Below are 18,830 nucleotides of genomic sequence, written 5' to 3'. Positions count from 1 at the left end.
GAACCAACGATTGTTCGAAATTTGAAAATGTGTATTTTACCATATATAAAAATCAAATCAAATGTTATTTGTCACATGCGCCGAATACAACAGGTGAAGGTAGACCTTACCATGAAATGCTTACTAACAAAGCCCTTAACCAACCATGCAGTGAAAAAAATATTTACTAAATAAACTAGAGTAAAAAATATATAAAAAGTAACACAATAGGGCCTCCCAAGTGGTGTAGTGGTCTAAGGCACTACATTGCAGTTGCTAGCTGTGCCACTAGAGATCTTGGTTTGAGTCCAGGCTCTGTCGCAGCACAATTAGCTCTGTCGCGGCACAATTAGCCCAGCGTAGTCTGGGTTAGGGGAGGGTTTGACAGGCAGGGATGTCCTTGTTCCATCGTGCTCTAGCGACTTCTGTGAGACAGGCCAGACGCATGCATGCTGACACGGTCGCCAGGTGTTCCTTTGTTTCCTCCGACACATTGGTGCGGCTTCCGGGTTAAGCGGGCATTGTGTCAAGAAGCAGTGCAGAAATTGGGGAGAAAGTAAATACAAATATTTTACCCCTTTTTCTCCCAAATTTCGTAGTATCCAATTGGTAGTAGTTACAATCTTGTCTCATCGCTGCAACTCCCGTACGGACTCGAGAGAGGCAAAGGATGAGAGCCATGCGTCCTCCGAAATCTATATATAAAAAGTGACACAATAAAATATTGAGGCTATATACAGGGGGCACCAGTACCGACTCAATGTGCAGGGGTGCAGGTTAGTCAAGGTAATTTGTACATGTAGGTAGGGGTAATGTTACTATGCATGGACAATAAACAACGAGTAGCAGCAATGTAAGAACAAAGGAGGCAAATAGTCCGGGTGGCCATTTGATTAATTGTACAGCAGTCTTATGGCTTAGGGGTAGAAGCTTTTTGTACTTAGACTTGTGCTCCGGTACCACTTGTCATGCGGTAGCAGAGAGAACAGTCTATGACTTGGGTGACTGGAGTCTTTGACAATTTCTTTGGCCTTCCTCTGACACCACCAAGTATATAGGTCCTGGATGGCAGGAAGCTTGGCCCCAGGTATGCACTACCCTCTGTAACGCCTTATGGTCGGATGCCGAGCAGTTGGTGATGCAACTAGACGGTGATGCAACCGGTCAGGATGCTCTCGATGGTGCAGCTGTAGAACTTTTTGAAGATCACGGGACCCATGCAAAATCTTTTCAGTCTCCTGCGGGGGAAAATACATTGTCATGCCCTCTTCACAACTTTCTTAGTGTGTTTGGACCATGATAGTTTGTTGGTGGACACCAAGGAACTTGAAACTCTCGACCCGCTTCACACAGCCCATCGATGTAAATGGGGGTGTGTTCGGCCCTCCTTTTCCTGTAGTCCACGATAATCTCCTTTGTCTTGCTCACGTTGACAGAGAGCTTGTTGTCCTGGCACCACACTGCCAGGTCTCTGACCTCCTCTCTATAGGCGGTCTCAGTTGTCGGTGATCAGGCCTACCGCCGTTGTGTCGTCAGCAAACGTAATGATGGCGCTGGAGTCATACTTGGCCACACAGTCGTGAGTCAAAAGGGAGTACAGGAGGGGACTAAGCACGCATCCCTGAGGGGCCCCTGTGTTAAGGATCAGCGTGGCAGTTGTGTTGTTGCCTACCCGTCAGGAAGTCAAGGATCTAGTTGCAGAGGGAGGTGTTTGGTCCAAGGGTTCTTAGCTTAGCGATGAGCTTTGTGGGCACTATGGTGTTGAACACTGAGCTGTAGTCAATTAACAGCATTTTCACATACAGTACCGGTCAAAAGTTTGAACACTTACTCATTCAAGGGTTTTTGTTTATTTTTTACTATTTTCTACATTGTAGAATAATAGTGAAGACATCAAAACCAAGAAATATATTTTAGATTCTTCAAAGTAGCCATCCTTTGCCTTGATGACAGCTTTGGACACTCATGGCATTCTCTCAATCAGCTTCACCTGGAATGCTTTTCCAACAGTCTTGAAGTTCCCACATATGCTGAGCACGGCTTTTTCTTCAGTCTGCGGTCCAACTCATCCCAAACCATCTCAATTAGGTTGAGGTCGGGTGATTGTGGAGGCCAGGTCATCCGATGCAACACTCCATCACTCTCCTTCTTGGTCAAATAGCCCTTACACAGCCTGGAGGTGTGTTGGGTCATTGTCCTGTTGGCAGAAAAAAATTATAGTCCCCACTTATCGCTGCAGAATGCATTGGTTAAGTGTGCCTTGAATTATAAATAAATCACAGACAGGGTCACCAGCAAACCACCCCCACACCTTGGCCCAAGCAAGTCCTTTCCTTTTATTGGTGTCCTTTAGTAGTGGTTTCTTTGCAGCAATACGACCATGAAGGCCTGATTCACACAGTCTCCTCGGAGCAGTTGATGTTGAGATGTGTCTGTTACTTGAACTCTGTGAAACATTAATTTGGGCTGCAATCTGAGGCTGGTAACTCTAGTGAATTTATCCTCTGCAGCAGAGGTAACTCTGGGTCTTCCTTTCCTGGGGCGGTCCTCATGAGAGCCAGTTTCATCATAGCGCTTAATGGTTTTTACAACTGCACTTGAAGAAACATTCAAAGTTCTTGAAATCTTCCAGATTGACTGACCTTCATGTCTTAAAGTAATGATGGACTGTTGTTTCTCTTTGCTTATTTGAGCTGTTCTTTCCATAATATGGACTTGGTATTTTACCAAATAGGGCTATCTTCTGTATAGCACACCTACCTTGTCACAACACAACTGATTGGCTCAATGCATTAAGGAAAGAAATCCCACAAACAAACTTTTAACAAGGCACACCTGTTAATTGAAATCCATTCCAGGTGACTACCTCATGAAGCTGGTTGACAGAATACCAAGAGTGTGCAAAGCTGTCATCAAGGCAAAGGAGAAGAATCTAAAAATCTAAAATATATTTTGATTTGTTTAACACGTTTTTGGTTACTATATGACTCCTTATGTGTTATTTCATAGTTTTGATGTCTTCACTATTATTGTATAATGTAGAAAATAGTAAATATAAAGAAAAACACTTGAATGAGTAGGTGTGTCCAAACACTTGACCGGTACTGTAGGTGTAATATAGACACCCTGTTTGAATAAAACCAACTGTACTGTATGTAGGATACTTTGCCTGATGCTTTAGGCACTGAAATTAAAAATCAACACACAGAAATGACTAAAGAGGGAACAAGAGACCAATATAGCCTAACCAGAAGAAAAAAACCTGTTCCCAACCCGACCCTCTTCCTCCCTCCGTCCTTCTCAGATTCTGCCATTATGCTCCTGAAGTTGCTGATAATAGGCTACACCAGCGGTCGGAAAGTTATCATACCATTTCTACTGATCTGCGTGCCAGTTCTGATTTCCAAATGCACATTTTTGTGGAACAGTTACATTTTATTCATAATAAAGTCTTCACATCTCAAAATCAATGTCATGTGGTTAATCAAAATTATATCTAAATGAAAATTATACAAATTCAACTTCTATTGCCATAGCCTACATAAAGCAAACAAATAAAAACACTGTAGGCCGTAGGTAGAAAATATCCTGATAAAAATAAATATCCTATAAACCACATTTGCTTTTGCATGGCCTGTCTGCAAGGAACTTGAAACATGGTATCAACTTAACTTAGGTCCAGCCTGAAGCTCACACTAGCAATCTTGTAACATTGTATAAAATACAGTTGAAGTCGGAAGTTTACATACACCTTTGCCAAACACATTTAAACTATGTTTTTCACAATTCCTGACATTTAATTCTAGTAAAAACTCCCTGTCTTAGGTCAGTTAGGATCACCACTTTCTTTTGAGAATGTGAAATGTCAGAATAATAGTAGAGAGAATGATTTATTTCAGCTTTTATTTATTTCATCACATTCCCAGTGGGTCCGAAGTTTACATACACTCAATTAGTATTTGGTAGCATTGCCTTTAAATTGTTGAATTTGGGTCAAATGTTCCGGGTAGCCTTCCACAAGCTTCCCACAATAAGTTGGGTGAATTTTGGCCCATTCCTCCTGACAGAGCTGGTGTAACTGAGTCAGGTTTGTAGGCCTCCTTGCTCGCACACACTTTTTCAGTTCTGCCCACAAATTGTCTATGGGATTGAGGTCAGGGCTTTGTGATGGCCACTCCAATACCTCGACTTTGTTGTCCTTAAGCCATTTTGCCACAACTTTGGAAGTATGCTTGGGGTCATTGTCCATTTGGAAGACCCATTTGCAACCAAGCTTTAACTTCCTGACTGATGTCTTGAGATGTTGCTACTACATATCCACATAATTCCTCATGATGCCATCGATTTTGTGAAGTGCACCTGTTCCTCCTGCAGAAAAATACTTTTGTACCTGTTTCCTCCAGCATCTTCACAAGGACCTTTGCTGTTGTTCTGGGATTGAGTTGCACTTTTCGCAACAAAGTACTTTCATCTCTAGGAGACAGAACGTGTCTCCTTCCTGAGCGGTATGATGGCTGCGTGGTCCCATGGTGTTTATACTTGCGTAATATTGTTTGTACAGATAAACGTGGTACCTTCAGGCATTTGGAAATTGCTCCTAAGGATGAACCAGACTTGTGGAGGTCTACAATAATTTTTTTCTGAGGTCTTGGCTGATTTCTTTTGATTTTCCCATGATGTCAAGCAAAGAGGCACTGAGTTTTTAGGTAGGCCTTGAAATACATCCACAGGTACACCTCCAATTGACTAAAATGGCGTCAACTATTCTATCAGAAGCTTCTAAAGCTATGACATAATTTCCTGGAATTTCCCGAGCTGTTTAAAGGCACAGTCAACTTAGTGTATGTAAACGTCTGACCCCCTGGAATTGTGATACAGTGAATTATAAGTGAAATAATCTGTCTGTAAACAATTGTTGGAAAAATGACTTGTGTCATGCACAAAGCAGATGTCATAACCGACTTGCCAGAACTATAGTTTGTTAACAAGAAATTTGTGGAGTGGTTGAAAAACTAGTTGTAATGATTCCAACCTAAGTGTATGTAAACGTCCGACTTCAACTGTATGTGAGTTCTGGACAGACAGACAGAGCTGTAGGATATTTGCGCAAGGGATAAGAAGTAATCAGGTAGGTATTTTTTTTACACATTTCCACCGGATCAGAGCATGAGATTTTTACCCCTTTCATGCTGAGTGGTTATCGAAAGAGAGAGAGAGATGGAAAGATTTTTCAAATAGGCTACGTTGAGGAACTATTGTCATTCACAACGGATGTAAAAACATACTTTGTTTACTTGCTTTTTGAGACAAAGAAAAATGACTTTCAGATGTACTATTTCCAATTGTCTTAACTCATCATCACTGTGGAGATGACGAGTTAAGACAATTGGAAATAGTACATTTGCTCGCAGGCCAGGTAGCCTAGTTCTATGTGTAATCAGGTGCATGTCCTAACTCAAGATTGACAGGAGCACTCCAAACAAAAGACAATGAATAAATTGACAACTCGTAAATGGAAAGAAATAAACCCACATTTTCCCTCACAAGTGTAGCCTAGATTGTGCACTCCTAAAAAGACAACGATAAGACTAATATTAATAATATATTGAATCTATTAACAGAAATGACCGTAACAAAACAAACATTGTAGATTATAAATGATAGGAATTAACTGTAAATGTACTACTGGTGTGCCATCCCCGCGGCCTCTGCAATGGATTAGTCCAATCAGACAGGCGTGAATCATACCAGTGTCTCATGTGCCATAACAGTTTTTGTATATATTTGTCAATGCTCAACAACAAAAAATGTAATATATCGGGCGACCAACAGCCTATCGACCAAACAATCGACTAAATGGGGTCAGCCCTACCCTATTCCCTATTTAGTGCACTACTTTTGACCAGGGCAATGGGAGGGTGAGTCTGGTCCAGCAGGACTCTATAAAACTCTGATGTTGACGTTTCTTTATCAATCGTTTTCTTCAACTGTCCTTCGATCGTTCTCTGTTCTCTCCACTACAAAGCCCTGTCTCTCCTCAGAGAGGTGCCATATAGCTTGCTCCCGTCAGATAGCTACTGCCCTCCGTGACTTCATTCAACTACTTCTTATACACTCACACTGGAGGCCTTTGGAAAAGCTTTATCTCTCCCCCTTCTTTCACTCTTTCTGGCACTCTGCCCACACACATACACACTTTATCTCTAACTCGCCCCCTCCTCCCCCATCACTGAGCACTCTAAAATATAGTAGGTTTAATGGACGTTTACGTTCTGCTCCATCCATGCATACCAATCAGTGTGCTGGCTGTGACCGGTTCTGTGGTTTGTTTTAATTGCTAGTGGTCTCCCATATTTAAACTCTCCTACAGCTTTAGTACTCTGTATAAAGAGATAGAGACTTTACATTCTGAGATTCACCACGTATCAAGGAATGTGTGTGTGAGAGAGAATCTTCATACTGAAATCTTTTCTGTCAATCACAGCAAGCTGGGTCAAATCCCACACTGGTTAGTCAAGGTAAGGCTGTGTGTGTGTGTGTGTGTGTGTGTGTGTGAGAGAGAGAGAGACTCATCCCGAACCGGTCGATCATTGAGTAGGATGTGAAGAGGCAGACTGCATACTGTAGCAAAGCCGAGAGAGTGTGTGTGTGTGTATTCGTTCACTTCAGACTCACTCGTAGTCGTGTTTGGTTTGTGTGAAAAGGTCCTGGTTGTCCATCTCTGTGGTGGGCAGGTCCATGGCGGTGTCCAGCCCTGCGCTGCTCGATATCACCCCCTGGATGCTGGAGCTGTACTGCTGCAGCCGACGCCACAGGTCGTTATAGAGACGGAGAAGCTTAGGGTACTCTCCCTCTAATGCCTGCTTGAGGAAGGATGAGGCTGGAGAGGGAGAGAGAGAACGAGAACGGTGTAGGGGTGAGGAGGAGGTCACAAAAAGAGAAGGATGGGAAGGAGGACGAGCAGAAGAGTGGAGCCGTAAAATGTCACCTTCTGTGTTTTAATGACTGCAAAGGTAAACATCTGCTTTGATGCACACTAACAGTCTTTCTGCTCCCGTGAACTAGAAACATCACATTATCCCTGATTACCAGACTAGAACATGGATGAAGGGATGAGACTGAAACAGAAAGACTATCCTGATCAAAATAAAGCAAAATAAAATAAATGGTGACATTTTCCCGCTCATTATTATGTTAATTACCTGACTTTGCGAGTGATTTGTTGCTCGTTAAGGGATGATATGCAGATTGTTTTAATGTAGATTGATTTGGTGAATGCATAATATAGTGTTTTATAATGATTCATACAGGTTTGAACTGAAGTACTTTCAGGCTCTTGTATATTTACATATGCTAATTGAACCAAAAGGTTATTTCACCATAAGAGAAAGAATAAGAGGAACAAAATTGAAGAATATTTGGAGGAGTGCAGGGCACTGGTACAGAGACAGATGGATAGAGAGAGAGAAAGAGAGAGCCAGCGAGACAAAGACAGAGAGAGAGCGAGGAAGGAGAGATATACTGGGCCTGTGCGGATTAACTCCGTATTGACCAGTGAGAGTGAATGAGGAGCATCATTAACAGGTGATAACACTGTACTGTGTTAGAGCAGGGATCAATAGACACGGATTCGTCCAAGGCAGGCTGCTGTGGGCTTCACGACATGGCAAAGACACACGTAATGATTAGGGTGATGGTGACTGGATCATAGCTTGACTTCGCTCTTTCTTTACCCTGCCAAGAGAACACTTTGTATAGGTTGTGTTGTGGACATTTTCCCTTCGTATCCTTTTCACGTCATCCGCTATCAGTCAATGTTCTCGAGTCTCTCTCACCACCAGGGCATTAGATACAGATCTCGGCAGCAGAAACGGCAACGGCGTCTATAAGAGTTTTTAGAAACAGCTCCATACGCAGTCAACAGATCCTGTAGGTAGGCAGCCCACAGATCGTTGTGTGGAAATAGAGTTAACAGCACCACAGGAACCAAACGCGCCGCTCTTTTACTCTCATCTAAATCTACTGACATTTATCCCTTCTGGTGAAATGGCACACTTACTGTATGATAAGGAGGGGGCGGAAACTTTTCTCTGCGGTGTGTGTGGATGGATGCTGTTGGGTTGTCTCTCCACCTTTTATAGGGCCTGTCCCATGGCGGGGTATAAATTAAAGAAGGGGTGTGCGAGTGTGTCTGTATGTGTTTATAGATCCTGTCCTGTCTGAAAAGGGGTTATATATCACCAGAGAGGTGTAATCATACCCCGCAGTGGTTGGGATGGGACATGGAGGGGCGTTTAGGGTTTTTAGGCGAAGGGAAGAGTGATGGCCCACTGTTTGTGCTGTACCGCTGACACACACACACACACACACACACACACACACACACACACACACACACACACACACACACACACACACACACACACACACACACACACACACACACACACGCAGGTACAGCATTATTTGCAGGTGGCATAACGCTATGGCTAAAAGAGAGAAAACGAAGAGAAACGTAAGAGGGAGAGAGAGAGAGAGAGAGAGAGAGAGAGAGAGAGCGAGACCCAGAGAGAGAGTAAGCACACACACACACTGCTACTAGGGTGCATCAGCGTTACTCTGTGAAACAGACATTGCTCTGTAGCCTCACCAGCCGTAGCTCTCTGGAACTCCACCGAGAGAGTGTGTGTGACATCACTCCAAAACGTGTAGAGGATATCAGGCTGGCCGTCCTGCCGAGAGAAGAGAGAAACAACTGAACAGAGAGTCACACAAGGAGACACACACACACAGGGCTGCGATGACTGCAGTCTGCGCCCAACAGGCAGAAGGGCAGGGTGACTGTCATTATCATCATTATCTACCAGTGTGATCCTCAGCCACACCAGATGCTGCTATCGCCGCACACATTTATCACACTGCAAATCAGCTAGAAACACACACACACACACACCGTGCTGTGCCATAACCATCACAGTGGACAACAATGACAGCTCATCACCATAATGACAAGTCATAGCAGGGCGTCTTACGATGGGCTGAGGAGGTTTGTCCACTAATGAGGGTCCACTCCTCTGAAGCATGCAGAGCTAGTACACACATCTGACTCAAATAGGAGTCTTGTAACACAGGGAATACACACTGACTAGATAGGGTGGTGAGTGCCATTTTTAAACACACACACAAACGTAAATGCAAACACTGACACATACACACACACACGCATGAACACTCAAAAACACACACACACACACACACACACACACACACACACACAGTTTACTAAACACACACATACACACGACGGAAGTGAAAGTAGAGAGGGAGGGGAAAGTCTAATCAAAACAAAGACATATGAAGGGGGAGTGTGTCACCACATCCCTCCATCAACGTGGCCCTCCTCGCCTCCTAATATAATCACTGCTAATCAGTGGAGAAGGACACACAGGCATGCACACACACACACACACACACATAGATGCTAGTAGCAGATTAGTGTGTCTTCGAAGGGTGAATTTCAATTATTGAATGGCCGTGTCTCTCAGAAACTAAAGTAAACTAGGCCTACTTTGCTCCATGTTCTGCACCAGGGGTGGGGAAACTTTTTGGCTCGAGGGCCACATCGGGATTTTGAAATTCAACGGAGGGACGCATTTTTTGGGGGAAATTTTTTTGTTTGTTAAAATCAATTTGCGGGGGCATCCTGAGTGGCGTAGCGGTCTAAGGTACTGCGTCGCAGTGATTGACGCATCACTACAGACCCGGGTTTGTTCCCAGGCTGTGTCACAGTTGGCCGTGACTGGGAGACCCATGAGGCGGCGCACAATTGGCCCAGCATCGTCTGGGTTAGGAGAGGGTTTGGGCAGGCCGAGATTTCCCTGTTCCATTGCGCTCTAGCGACTGCTGTGGCGGGCCGGGCGCATGCACGCTGACACGGTCGCCAGGTGTACGGTGTTTCCTCCGACACATTGGTGCGACTGCGTTCCGGGTTAAGTGGACATTGTGTCAAGAAGCAGTGTGGGGGCCTGGCTGGGTCGTGTTTCGGAGGATGCACGGCTCTCGACCTTCGCCTCTCCTGAGTCCGTACGGGAGTTGAAGTGATGGAACAAGACTGTAACTACCAATTGGGTATCACAAAATTGGGGAGAAAAAAAAAAAGTGTAAAAATGTTTGAGTTTAAAAATAAATTATTATTCATATTTAAAAAAAAAAATGTAATGTCTCGCGGGCCAGATTGAAGTGCCCGGAGGGCCATACTTTGCCCCCCTCTTGTTTTACATTGTCCTGTGGCCCAACACAAAGAGAATGGAGACACACAGTCCATCAATGTCACCCTGCTAATTTTAAACCAACACAAAACAGACCAGACCATGTGTATGCCCTACTTCTAAACATACGTACACAGGCATGCGCACACACATTAGATCTTAATTGGTGCAAGCTGCTAATAGGTCGACTGCTGTCCTGAATATAAAAGGACAATTATAGGACTGTGGAGCGTGACAACGGCGGGAACGAGAGGGTGGGGGAATAGAAGCAGAGCGAGTGAGGAAGGAAGGGAGAGAAAGAGAGGAGCGGGAGCAAATTAAGAGGTCTATGCTCCTGTAAGAAAGAAAATCGGCACAGCTGAATCTCTTTCAGCTTGTATTAGATAACTCAAGTCCCTCCAAGCTGTTCTGCTTAACAGCCTAGCATTCTGCTGATGCAAGCAAGAGTCAATAAAGCCTGGGTAGGTCTGGTTCAGGACAGGCCCAAGTAACGGACCGATCAGGATGGAGAGGGGAATGGGAGAGGGACAGAGGGACAGAGGAGGGGAAAGAGGTAGGCAGGGGAAGGCAAAAGAGAAGAGAATGATACTGACAAGAGTTTAAATGTTTTTTATTTTACCTTTATTTAACTAGGCAAGTCAGTTAAGAACATATTCTTATTTTCAAATGACAGCCTAGGAACAGTGAGTTAACTGCCTTGTTCAGTGGCAGAATTACATATTTTTAACTTGTCAGCTCGGGGATTCGATCTTGCAACCTTTCAGTTACAAGTCCAACGCTCTAACCACTAGGCGACCTGCCGCCCCGGTAGTAGAGGAATAGATGTTGTGGAAGGGTGTGCTGATGACAGTTCAGGGGCAAGAACACACGGACCTTTTATGAGGACATGGCGTCTCACCTTAATGATCTCACTGATGAAGCAGACGTGAGTGACAGGGTCTCTCTTCTTCGTCAGGACCTTCTGGAGGTGTTGCACCTAAACACAGAGAGGTTACATGTTAACTCCGTACTCCCTGACTAGGTACATTATTCTACTTCAGCAGGTAAAAATGTGCACATTTACTTTTAAAATATCTGCAAAGGTAAAGGCATACCTGTCCGCAAGCGGCACAGATCTGGTCCATGAGTTTCTCTAGGTTTGTCCAGAGAGCAGCTCGGAACGCTGCCGTGTTACCTGGGGTTGGCATCACCGCTCTGCCTGGCGCACCTGACACACACACACACACACACACACACACACACACACACACACACACACACACACACACACGGGTGAAAAAGTTACACAGGACAAGAGTACCAAAACTGAAACACTATTTTCCTCACCCCCTAACTCTCACCCCCGCCTACCTCTGTTGCCAGTGGGCTGGGTGAGTCCCTTGATGTCCAGGGCGGTGGTGACGTTGTCCTGTATGGTGGTCCGGTAGCCCTCCACCACCCCACTGATGGTCTCCCTCAGACTGCCCAGGTTATAGAACACCTGGAGGGCCGTGCCGACCTGGGTCGGGTTCTACATGGGGACACAGAGGAGAGGAGACAGTTGGTGTGTGCGTGTGTGTCAGGTTCAGTTATTCAACTCCAACCCTATCTAGTCTGAGACAGTCAGTCTTGGAGCACAGTGGAGTCCAATCAACCAACTAAATACACGTCAGACATACTTCTACTGACTGGATAGACACACAGAATGGAGTGCACCTCACACTCTGGAATAGCAGAGAAACACACGTACCGACACACACACAAGTTCAGACGATTGACGTCACTATACGGAAGGGAGGGGGTGGTCTAAAAAAATGGGTCATATTCAACAATTCTCCTCAGTTAACGGGAAAAGATCAGGATACGCAAGTACTCGGACATTTCTCTGTGTAAGTGTGTGTGCGTGCATGGTTGTGTGTGAGTAATTACTAGTAGGGTCTGATAGCAGCTCTTATTAAGGAACAAGCACTCAGGACTAATAGGAGCTTTGTTCACCATCATCCAGAAACCACTCACACCCACCCCATCTCTCCCTCCCCTCTCTCCTCGCTGTTGCACACATGAAACAGAGATTGAGGTCAGACCCCAGTCTTCTAGCTCCCTCCCTCTCCATCTCATTTCTCTGGCCTAACGAGTTCTTGGAAACACAGTTTCAACTCTCTCCATTCCTAACTCAGGGCCATTTAGGAAACTGCCCCTAAAGTCAGCTCCAGCTGGGTCATAATCAGGAAGCCAGCGCCAGAGCTCACGGCCCAGTGAGGTGTCAGCTGGTGGATGTGATAATGTCAAGACCCTGTCATGGAGCCTCGACCCCAGCCGTCTGGAAGGCGTGACACTATATGTCTCATGTCTGCAGTCCTTGGATTGGTCAATAGGGTGACACAGGTGTTGAGTAAACCATGCTGTTATCATGTCCAAAGCCATGACGCAGTATTTCTAATGCCAAAGAGTTTGCTGTGGATAAAAAGGATGCGTCCGTGCATGACACACACAGAAATACACTAACTGATGAGGGGCGATATTTGATCAGTTCTTTGCGAGTGTGAGCTCTGCAGCGTCCGTCCGGGTCAGGTGGGTAGGTGTGTGTGTGTGTGTGTGTGTGTGTAGAAATACAGGGCTCTGTGCAGGCCAGTCAAGTTATTCCACACCGATCTCAACAAACCATTTCCATATGGACCTCGCTTTGTGCATGGGGGCATTGTCATGCTGAAACAGGAAAGGGCCTTCTCAAAACTATTGGAAGTTGGAAGCGCAGAAACGTCTACAATGTCATTGTGTGCTGTTGCGTTAAGATTTCCCTTCACTGGAACTAACGGGACTAGCCCAAACCATGAAAAACAGCCCCAGAGCATTATTCCTCCTCCACCAACCTTCACAGTTTGCACTATGCAGAGGCAGGTAGCCTTCTCCTGGCATCCACCAAAGCCAGATTCGTCCATCGGACTGCCAAAAGGTGAAGCTTGATTCATCACTCCAGAGAACGAGTTTTCACTGCTACAGAGTCCAACGGCGGCGAGCTTTACACCACTCCAGCCAACACTTGGCGTTGCGCATGGTAATCTTAGGCTTGTGTGCTCGGCCATGGAAACGCTTGGCTGCTTGGCCATGGAAACCCATTTAACGAAGCTCCCGACAAACAGTTATTGTGCTGAAGTTGCTTCCAGAGGCAGTTTGGAACCCAGCAGTGAGTGTTGCAACCAAGGACAGACCATTTTTAGCACGTCAGCACTCGGCAGTGCCGTTCTGTGAGCTTGTGTAGCCTGCCACTGAGCAGCTGAGCCGTTGTTGCTCCTAGATGTTTCCACTTCACATTAACAGCAGCTCTGTCCGCAAACGGGTGTGGCTGAAATAGCCAAATTCACAAATTAGAAGGCATGCCGACATACTTTTGGCCATGATGGATACACATATATATATATATATATATCAGTGCTGTGAAAAAGTATTTGCCCCTTTCCTGATTTCTTATTTTTTTGCACATTTGTCACACCTAAATGTTTCAAATCATCAAACAAATTTAAATATTACACAAAGATAACCAAAGTAAACACAAAATGCAGTTTTTAAGTGATGATTATAAGGTAAAAAAGCTATCCGAACCTTCATGGCCCTATGTGAAAAGGTAATAGCCCTCTAAACCTAATAACTGGTTGTGCCAGCCTCAGCAGTAACAACTGCAATCAAGTGTTTGCGATAACTGGCAATGAGTCTTTCACATCGCTGTGGAGGAATTCTGGCCCACTCTTCTTTGCAGAATTGTTTTAATTCAGCCACATTGGAGGGTTTTTGAGCATGAACCGCCTTTTTAAGGTCACGCCACAGCATCTCAATCGGATTCAAGTCCAGACTTTGACTAGGCCACTCCAAAACCTTCATTTTTTTTAAGCCATTCAGAGGTGGACTTGCTGGTGTGTTTTGGATCATTGTCCTGCTGCAGAACCCAAGGGCACTTTAGCTTGAGGTCATGAACTGGTGGCCGGAAATTCTCCTTCAGGATTTTTTTGGTAGAGAGCAGAATGGTTCATGGTTCCATCAATCACAGCAAGTGGTCCAGGTCCTGAAGCAGCAAAGCAGCCCGAGACCATCACACTACCACCACCATATTTGACTGTTTGTATGATGTTCTTTTTCTGAAATGCTGTGTTACTTTTACGCCAGATGTAACGGGACGCACAACTTTTGTCTCGTCAGTCCACAGAATATTTACCCAAAAGTCTTGGGGATCATCAAGATGTTTTGCAAAAGTGAGACAAGCCTTTAAGTTCTTTTGGGTCAGCAGTGGTTTTCGCATTGGAACTCAGTTTTGTACAACGCGACTCAGACCAGAACATACCGGACCTATTTTTCTCTCCATATCCCCGGATTTCAACAAAAAGCTCTGGACATTTACGCCTGGATCTCGTAGCTAGCTAGCTGTGTGACTATTACCTCCACTGTATTCACATCCTACCATACCTTTGTCTGTACATTATACCTTGAAGCTATTTTATCGCCCCCAGAAACCTCCTTTTACTCTGTTCCGAACGTTCTCGATGACCAATTCTCAAAGCTTTTAGCCATACCCTTATCCTACTCCTGCTCTTTTCCTCTGGTGATGTAGAGGTGAATCCAGGCCCTGCAGTGCCTAGCTCCACTCTTATTCCCCAGGCGCTCTCTTTTGATGACTTCTGTAACCGTATTAGCCTTGGTTTCATGCATGTTAACATTAGAAGCCTCCTCCCTAAGTTTGTTTTATTCACTGCTTTAGCACACTCTGCCAAACCGGATGTTCTAGCCGTGTCTGAATCCAAGCTTAGGAAGACCACCAAAAATTCTAAAATCTTCATCCCTAACTACAAGATTTTCAGACAAAATAGAACGGCCAAAGGGGGCGGTGTTGCAATCTACTGCAGAGATAGCCTGCAGAGTTCTGTCCTACTATCCAGGTCTGTACCCAAACAATTTGAACTTCTACTTTTAAAAATCCACCTCTCTAAAAACAAGTCTCTCACCGTTGCCACCTGCTATAGACCACCCTCTGCCCCCAGCTGTGCTCTGGACACCATATGTGAACTGATTGCCCCCCATCTATCTTCAGAGCTTGTGCTGCTAGGCGACCTAAACTGGAACATGCTTAACACCCCAGCCATCCTACAATCTAAGATTGATGTCCCCAATCTCACTCAAATGATCAATTAACCTACCAGGTACCACCCCAAAGCCGTAAACACGGGCACCCTCATAGATATCATCCTAATCAACTTGCCCTCTAAATACACCTCTGCTGTTTTCAAACAAGATCTCAGCGATCACTGCCTCATTGCCTGCTTCCGTAATGGGTCAGCGGTCAAACGACCTCCACTCATCACTATCAAACGCTCCCTGAAACACTTCAATCACCTTTCTAATCGACCTGGCTGGGGTATCCTGGAAGGATATTGACCTCATCCCGTCAGTAGAGGATGCCTGGTTATTTAAAAAAAAAAATGCCTTCCTCACCATCTTAAATAAGCATGCCCCATTCATGAAATTTAGAACCAGGAACAGATATAGCCCTTGGTTCCCTCCAGACCAGACTGCCCTTAACCAACACAAAAACATCCTATGGCGTTCTGCATTAGCATCGAACAGCCCCCGTGATATGCAACTTTTCAGGGAAGCTAGAAACTAATATATACAGGCAGTTAGAAAAGCCAAGGCTAGCTTTTTCAAGCAGAAATTTGCTTCCTGTAACACAAACTCAAAAACGTTCTGGGACACTGTAAAGTCCATGGAGAATAAGAACACCTCCTCCCAGCTGCCCACTGCACTGAGGATAGGAAACACTGTCACCACTGATAAATCCACTATAATTGAGAATTTCAAGAAGCTTTTTTCTACGGCTGGCCATGCTTTCCAACTGGCTACTCCTACCCCAGTCAACAGCACTGCACCCCCCACAGCAACTCGCCCAAGCCTGCCCCATTTCTCCTTCTCCAAAATCCAGTCAGCTGATGTTCTGAAAGAGCTGCAAAATCTGGACCCCTACAAATCAGCCGGGCTAGACAATCTGGACCCTTTCTTTCTAAAATTATCTGCCAAAATTGTTGCAACCCATATTACTAGCCTGTTCAAACTCTCTTTAGTGTCGTCTGAGATTCCCAAAGATTGGAAAGCAGCTGCGGTAATCCCCCTCTTCAAAGGGGGGGACACTCTTGACCCAAACTGCTACAGACCTATATCTATCCTACCCTGCCTTTCTAAGGTCTTCGAAAGCCAAGTCAACAAACAGATTACCAACCTTTTCGAATCCCACCATACTTTCTCCGCTATACAATCTGGTTTCAGAGCTGGTCATGGGTGCACCTCAGCCACGCTCAAGGTCCTAAACGATATCTTAACCGCCATTGATAAGAAACAATACTGTGCAGCCGTATTCATTGATCTGGCCAAAGCTTTCGACTCTGTCAATCACCACATCCTCATCGGCAGACTCGATAGCTTTGGTTTCTCAAATGATTGCCTCGCCTGGTTCACCAACTACTTCTCTGATAGAGTTCAATGTGTCAAATCGGAGGGCCTGTTGTCCGGGCCTCTGGCAGTCTCTATGGGGGTGTCTCAGGGTTCAATTCTTGGACCGACTTTCTTCTCTGTAAACATCAATGATGTCGCTCTTGCTGCTGGTGAGTCTCTGATCCACCTCTACACAGATGACACCATTCTGTATACTTCTGGCCCTTCTTTGGACACTTTGTTAACAACCCTCCAGATGAGCTTCAATGCCATACAACTCTCCTTCCGTTGCCTCCAATTGTTCTTAAATACAAGTAAAACTAAATGCATGCTCTTCAACCGATCGCTGCCTGTACCTGCCCGCCCAGCCAACATCACTAATCTGGACGGTTCTGACTTAGAATATAAGGACAACTACAAATACCCAGGTGTCACTCACATCAAACATCTCCAAACCAAAGTTAAATCTAGAATTGGTTTCCTATTTCGCAACAAAGCATCCTTCACTCATGCTGCCCTTGTAAAACTGACCATCCTACCGATCCTCGACTTCGGCGATGTCATTTACAAAATAGCCTCCAATACCCAACTCAATAAATTGGATACAGTCTTCACAGTGCCACCCGTTTAGTCACCAAAGCCCCATATACTACCCACGACTGCGACCTGTACGCTCTCGTTGGCTGGCCCTCGCTTCATACTCGTCGCCAAACCCACTGGCTCCAGGTCATCTACAAGACCCTGCTAGGTAAAGTCCCCCCTTATCTCAGCTCGCTGGTCACCATAGCAGCACCCACCTGTAGCACGGGCTCCCGCAGGTATATCTCTCTGGTCACCCCCCAAAACCAATTCTTCCTTTGGCCGCCTCTCCTTCCAGTTCTCTGCTGCCAATGACTGGAACGAACTACAAAAATCTCTGAAACTGGAAACACTTATCTCCCTCACTAGCTTTAAGCACCAGCTGTCAGAGCAGCTCACAGATTACTGCACCTGTACATAGCCCATCTATAATTTAGCCCAAACAACTTTCTCCCCCCCCTACTGTATTTATTTATTTATTTTGCTCCTTTGCACCCCATTATTCATCTCTCTACTTTGCACATTCTTCCACTTCAAATCTACAATTCCAGTGTTTTACTTGCTATATTGTATTTACTGCGACACCATGGCCCTTTTTTGCCTTTACCTCCCATCTCACCTCATTTGCTCACATTGTATATAGACTTATTTTTCTGCTGTATTATTGACTGTATGTTTATTTTACTCCATGTTTAACTCTGTGTTGTTGTGTGTGTCGAACTGCTTTGCTTTATCTTGGCCAGGTTGCAATTGTAAATGAGAACTTGTTCTCAACTTGCCTACCTGGTTAAATAAAGGTGAAATTAAAAACAACATTTAAAAAAATACAGAAGAAAGCCATATTTGGTAAAATACCAAACCCATGTTATGGCAAGAACAGCTCCAATAAGCAATAAGCAAAGAGAAATGACAGTCCATCATTCCTTTAATAAGACATGAAGGTCAGTCAATCCAGAAAATGTCAAGAACTTTTAAAGTTTCTTCAAGTGATGTCGCAAAAACCATCAAGCGCTATGATGAAACTGGCTCTCATGAGGACCGCCACAGGAAAGGAAGACCCAGAGTTACCTCTGCTGTAGAGGATAAGCTCATTAGAGTTAACTGCACCTCAGGTTGCAGCATAAATAAATGCTTCACAGAGTTCAAGTAACAGACACATCTTAAAGTCAACTGTTTAGAGGATATTGTGTGAATCAGGCATTCGTGGGCGAATTGCTGCAAAGAAACCACTATTAAAGGACACCAATAAGAAAAAGAGACATGTTTGGGACAAGAAGCACGAGCAATGGACATTAGACAGGTGGAAATCTGTCCTTTGTTCTGATGAGTCCAATTTGAGATTTTTGGTTCCAAGGGCCATGTCTTTGTGACACGGATGATCTCTGCATGTGTGGTTCCCACCGTGAAGCAAGGAAGAGGATGTGTAATGGTGCTTTGCTGGTGACACTGTTGGTGATTTATTTAGAATTCAAGGCACACTTAACCAGCACGGCCACCACAGAATTCTGCAGCGATACACCATCCCACCTGGTTTGCGCTTTGTGGGGCTATCAT

At 44.9% G+C, this 18,830-nt stretch overlaps 1 protein-coding gene across 1 annotated transcript in view; it reads right to left on the bottom strand.

Annotated features, from left to right (window-relative positions):
- cog5 (component of oligomeric golgi complex 5) overlaps positions 1-18,830 on the bottom strand; it is an 84,934-nt gene that overhangs the window by 13,645 nt on the left and 52,459 nt on the right. The window contains exons 8-12 of the mRNA XM_042298068.1: positions 11,598-11,757; positions 11,342-11,454; positions 11,146-11,223; positions 8,630-8,711; positions 6,655-6,859 (exon numbers count right to left, since the gene is read on the bottom strand). Of these exons, the coding sequence (XP_042154002.1) occupies positions 6,655-6,859; positions 8,630-8,711; positions 11,146-11,223; positions 11,342-11,454; positions 11,598-11,757 (638 nt within the window). The remainder of the gene's footprint in view (positions 1-6,654; positions 6,860-8,629; positions 8,712-11,145; positions 11,224-11,341; positions 11,455-11,597; positions 11,758-18,830) is intronic.

This window comes from Oncorhynchus tshawytscha, linkage group LG15 (genome assembly GCF_018296145.1).
Source record: "Oncorhynchus tshawytscha isolate Ot180627B linkage group LG15, Otsh_v2.0, whole genome shotgun sequence".
In the NCBI taxonomy this organism is placed as follows: Eukaryota; Metazoa; Chordata; class Actinopteri; order Salmoniformes; family Salmonidae; genus Oncorhynchus; species Oncorhynchus tshawytscha.
The sequence above is the reverse complement of the archived record's forward strand: the minus strand, read 5'-3'. Positions and strand labels throughout refer to the sequence as shown.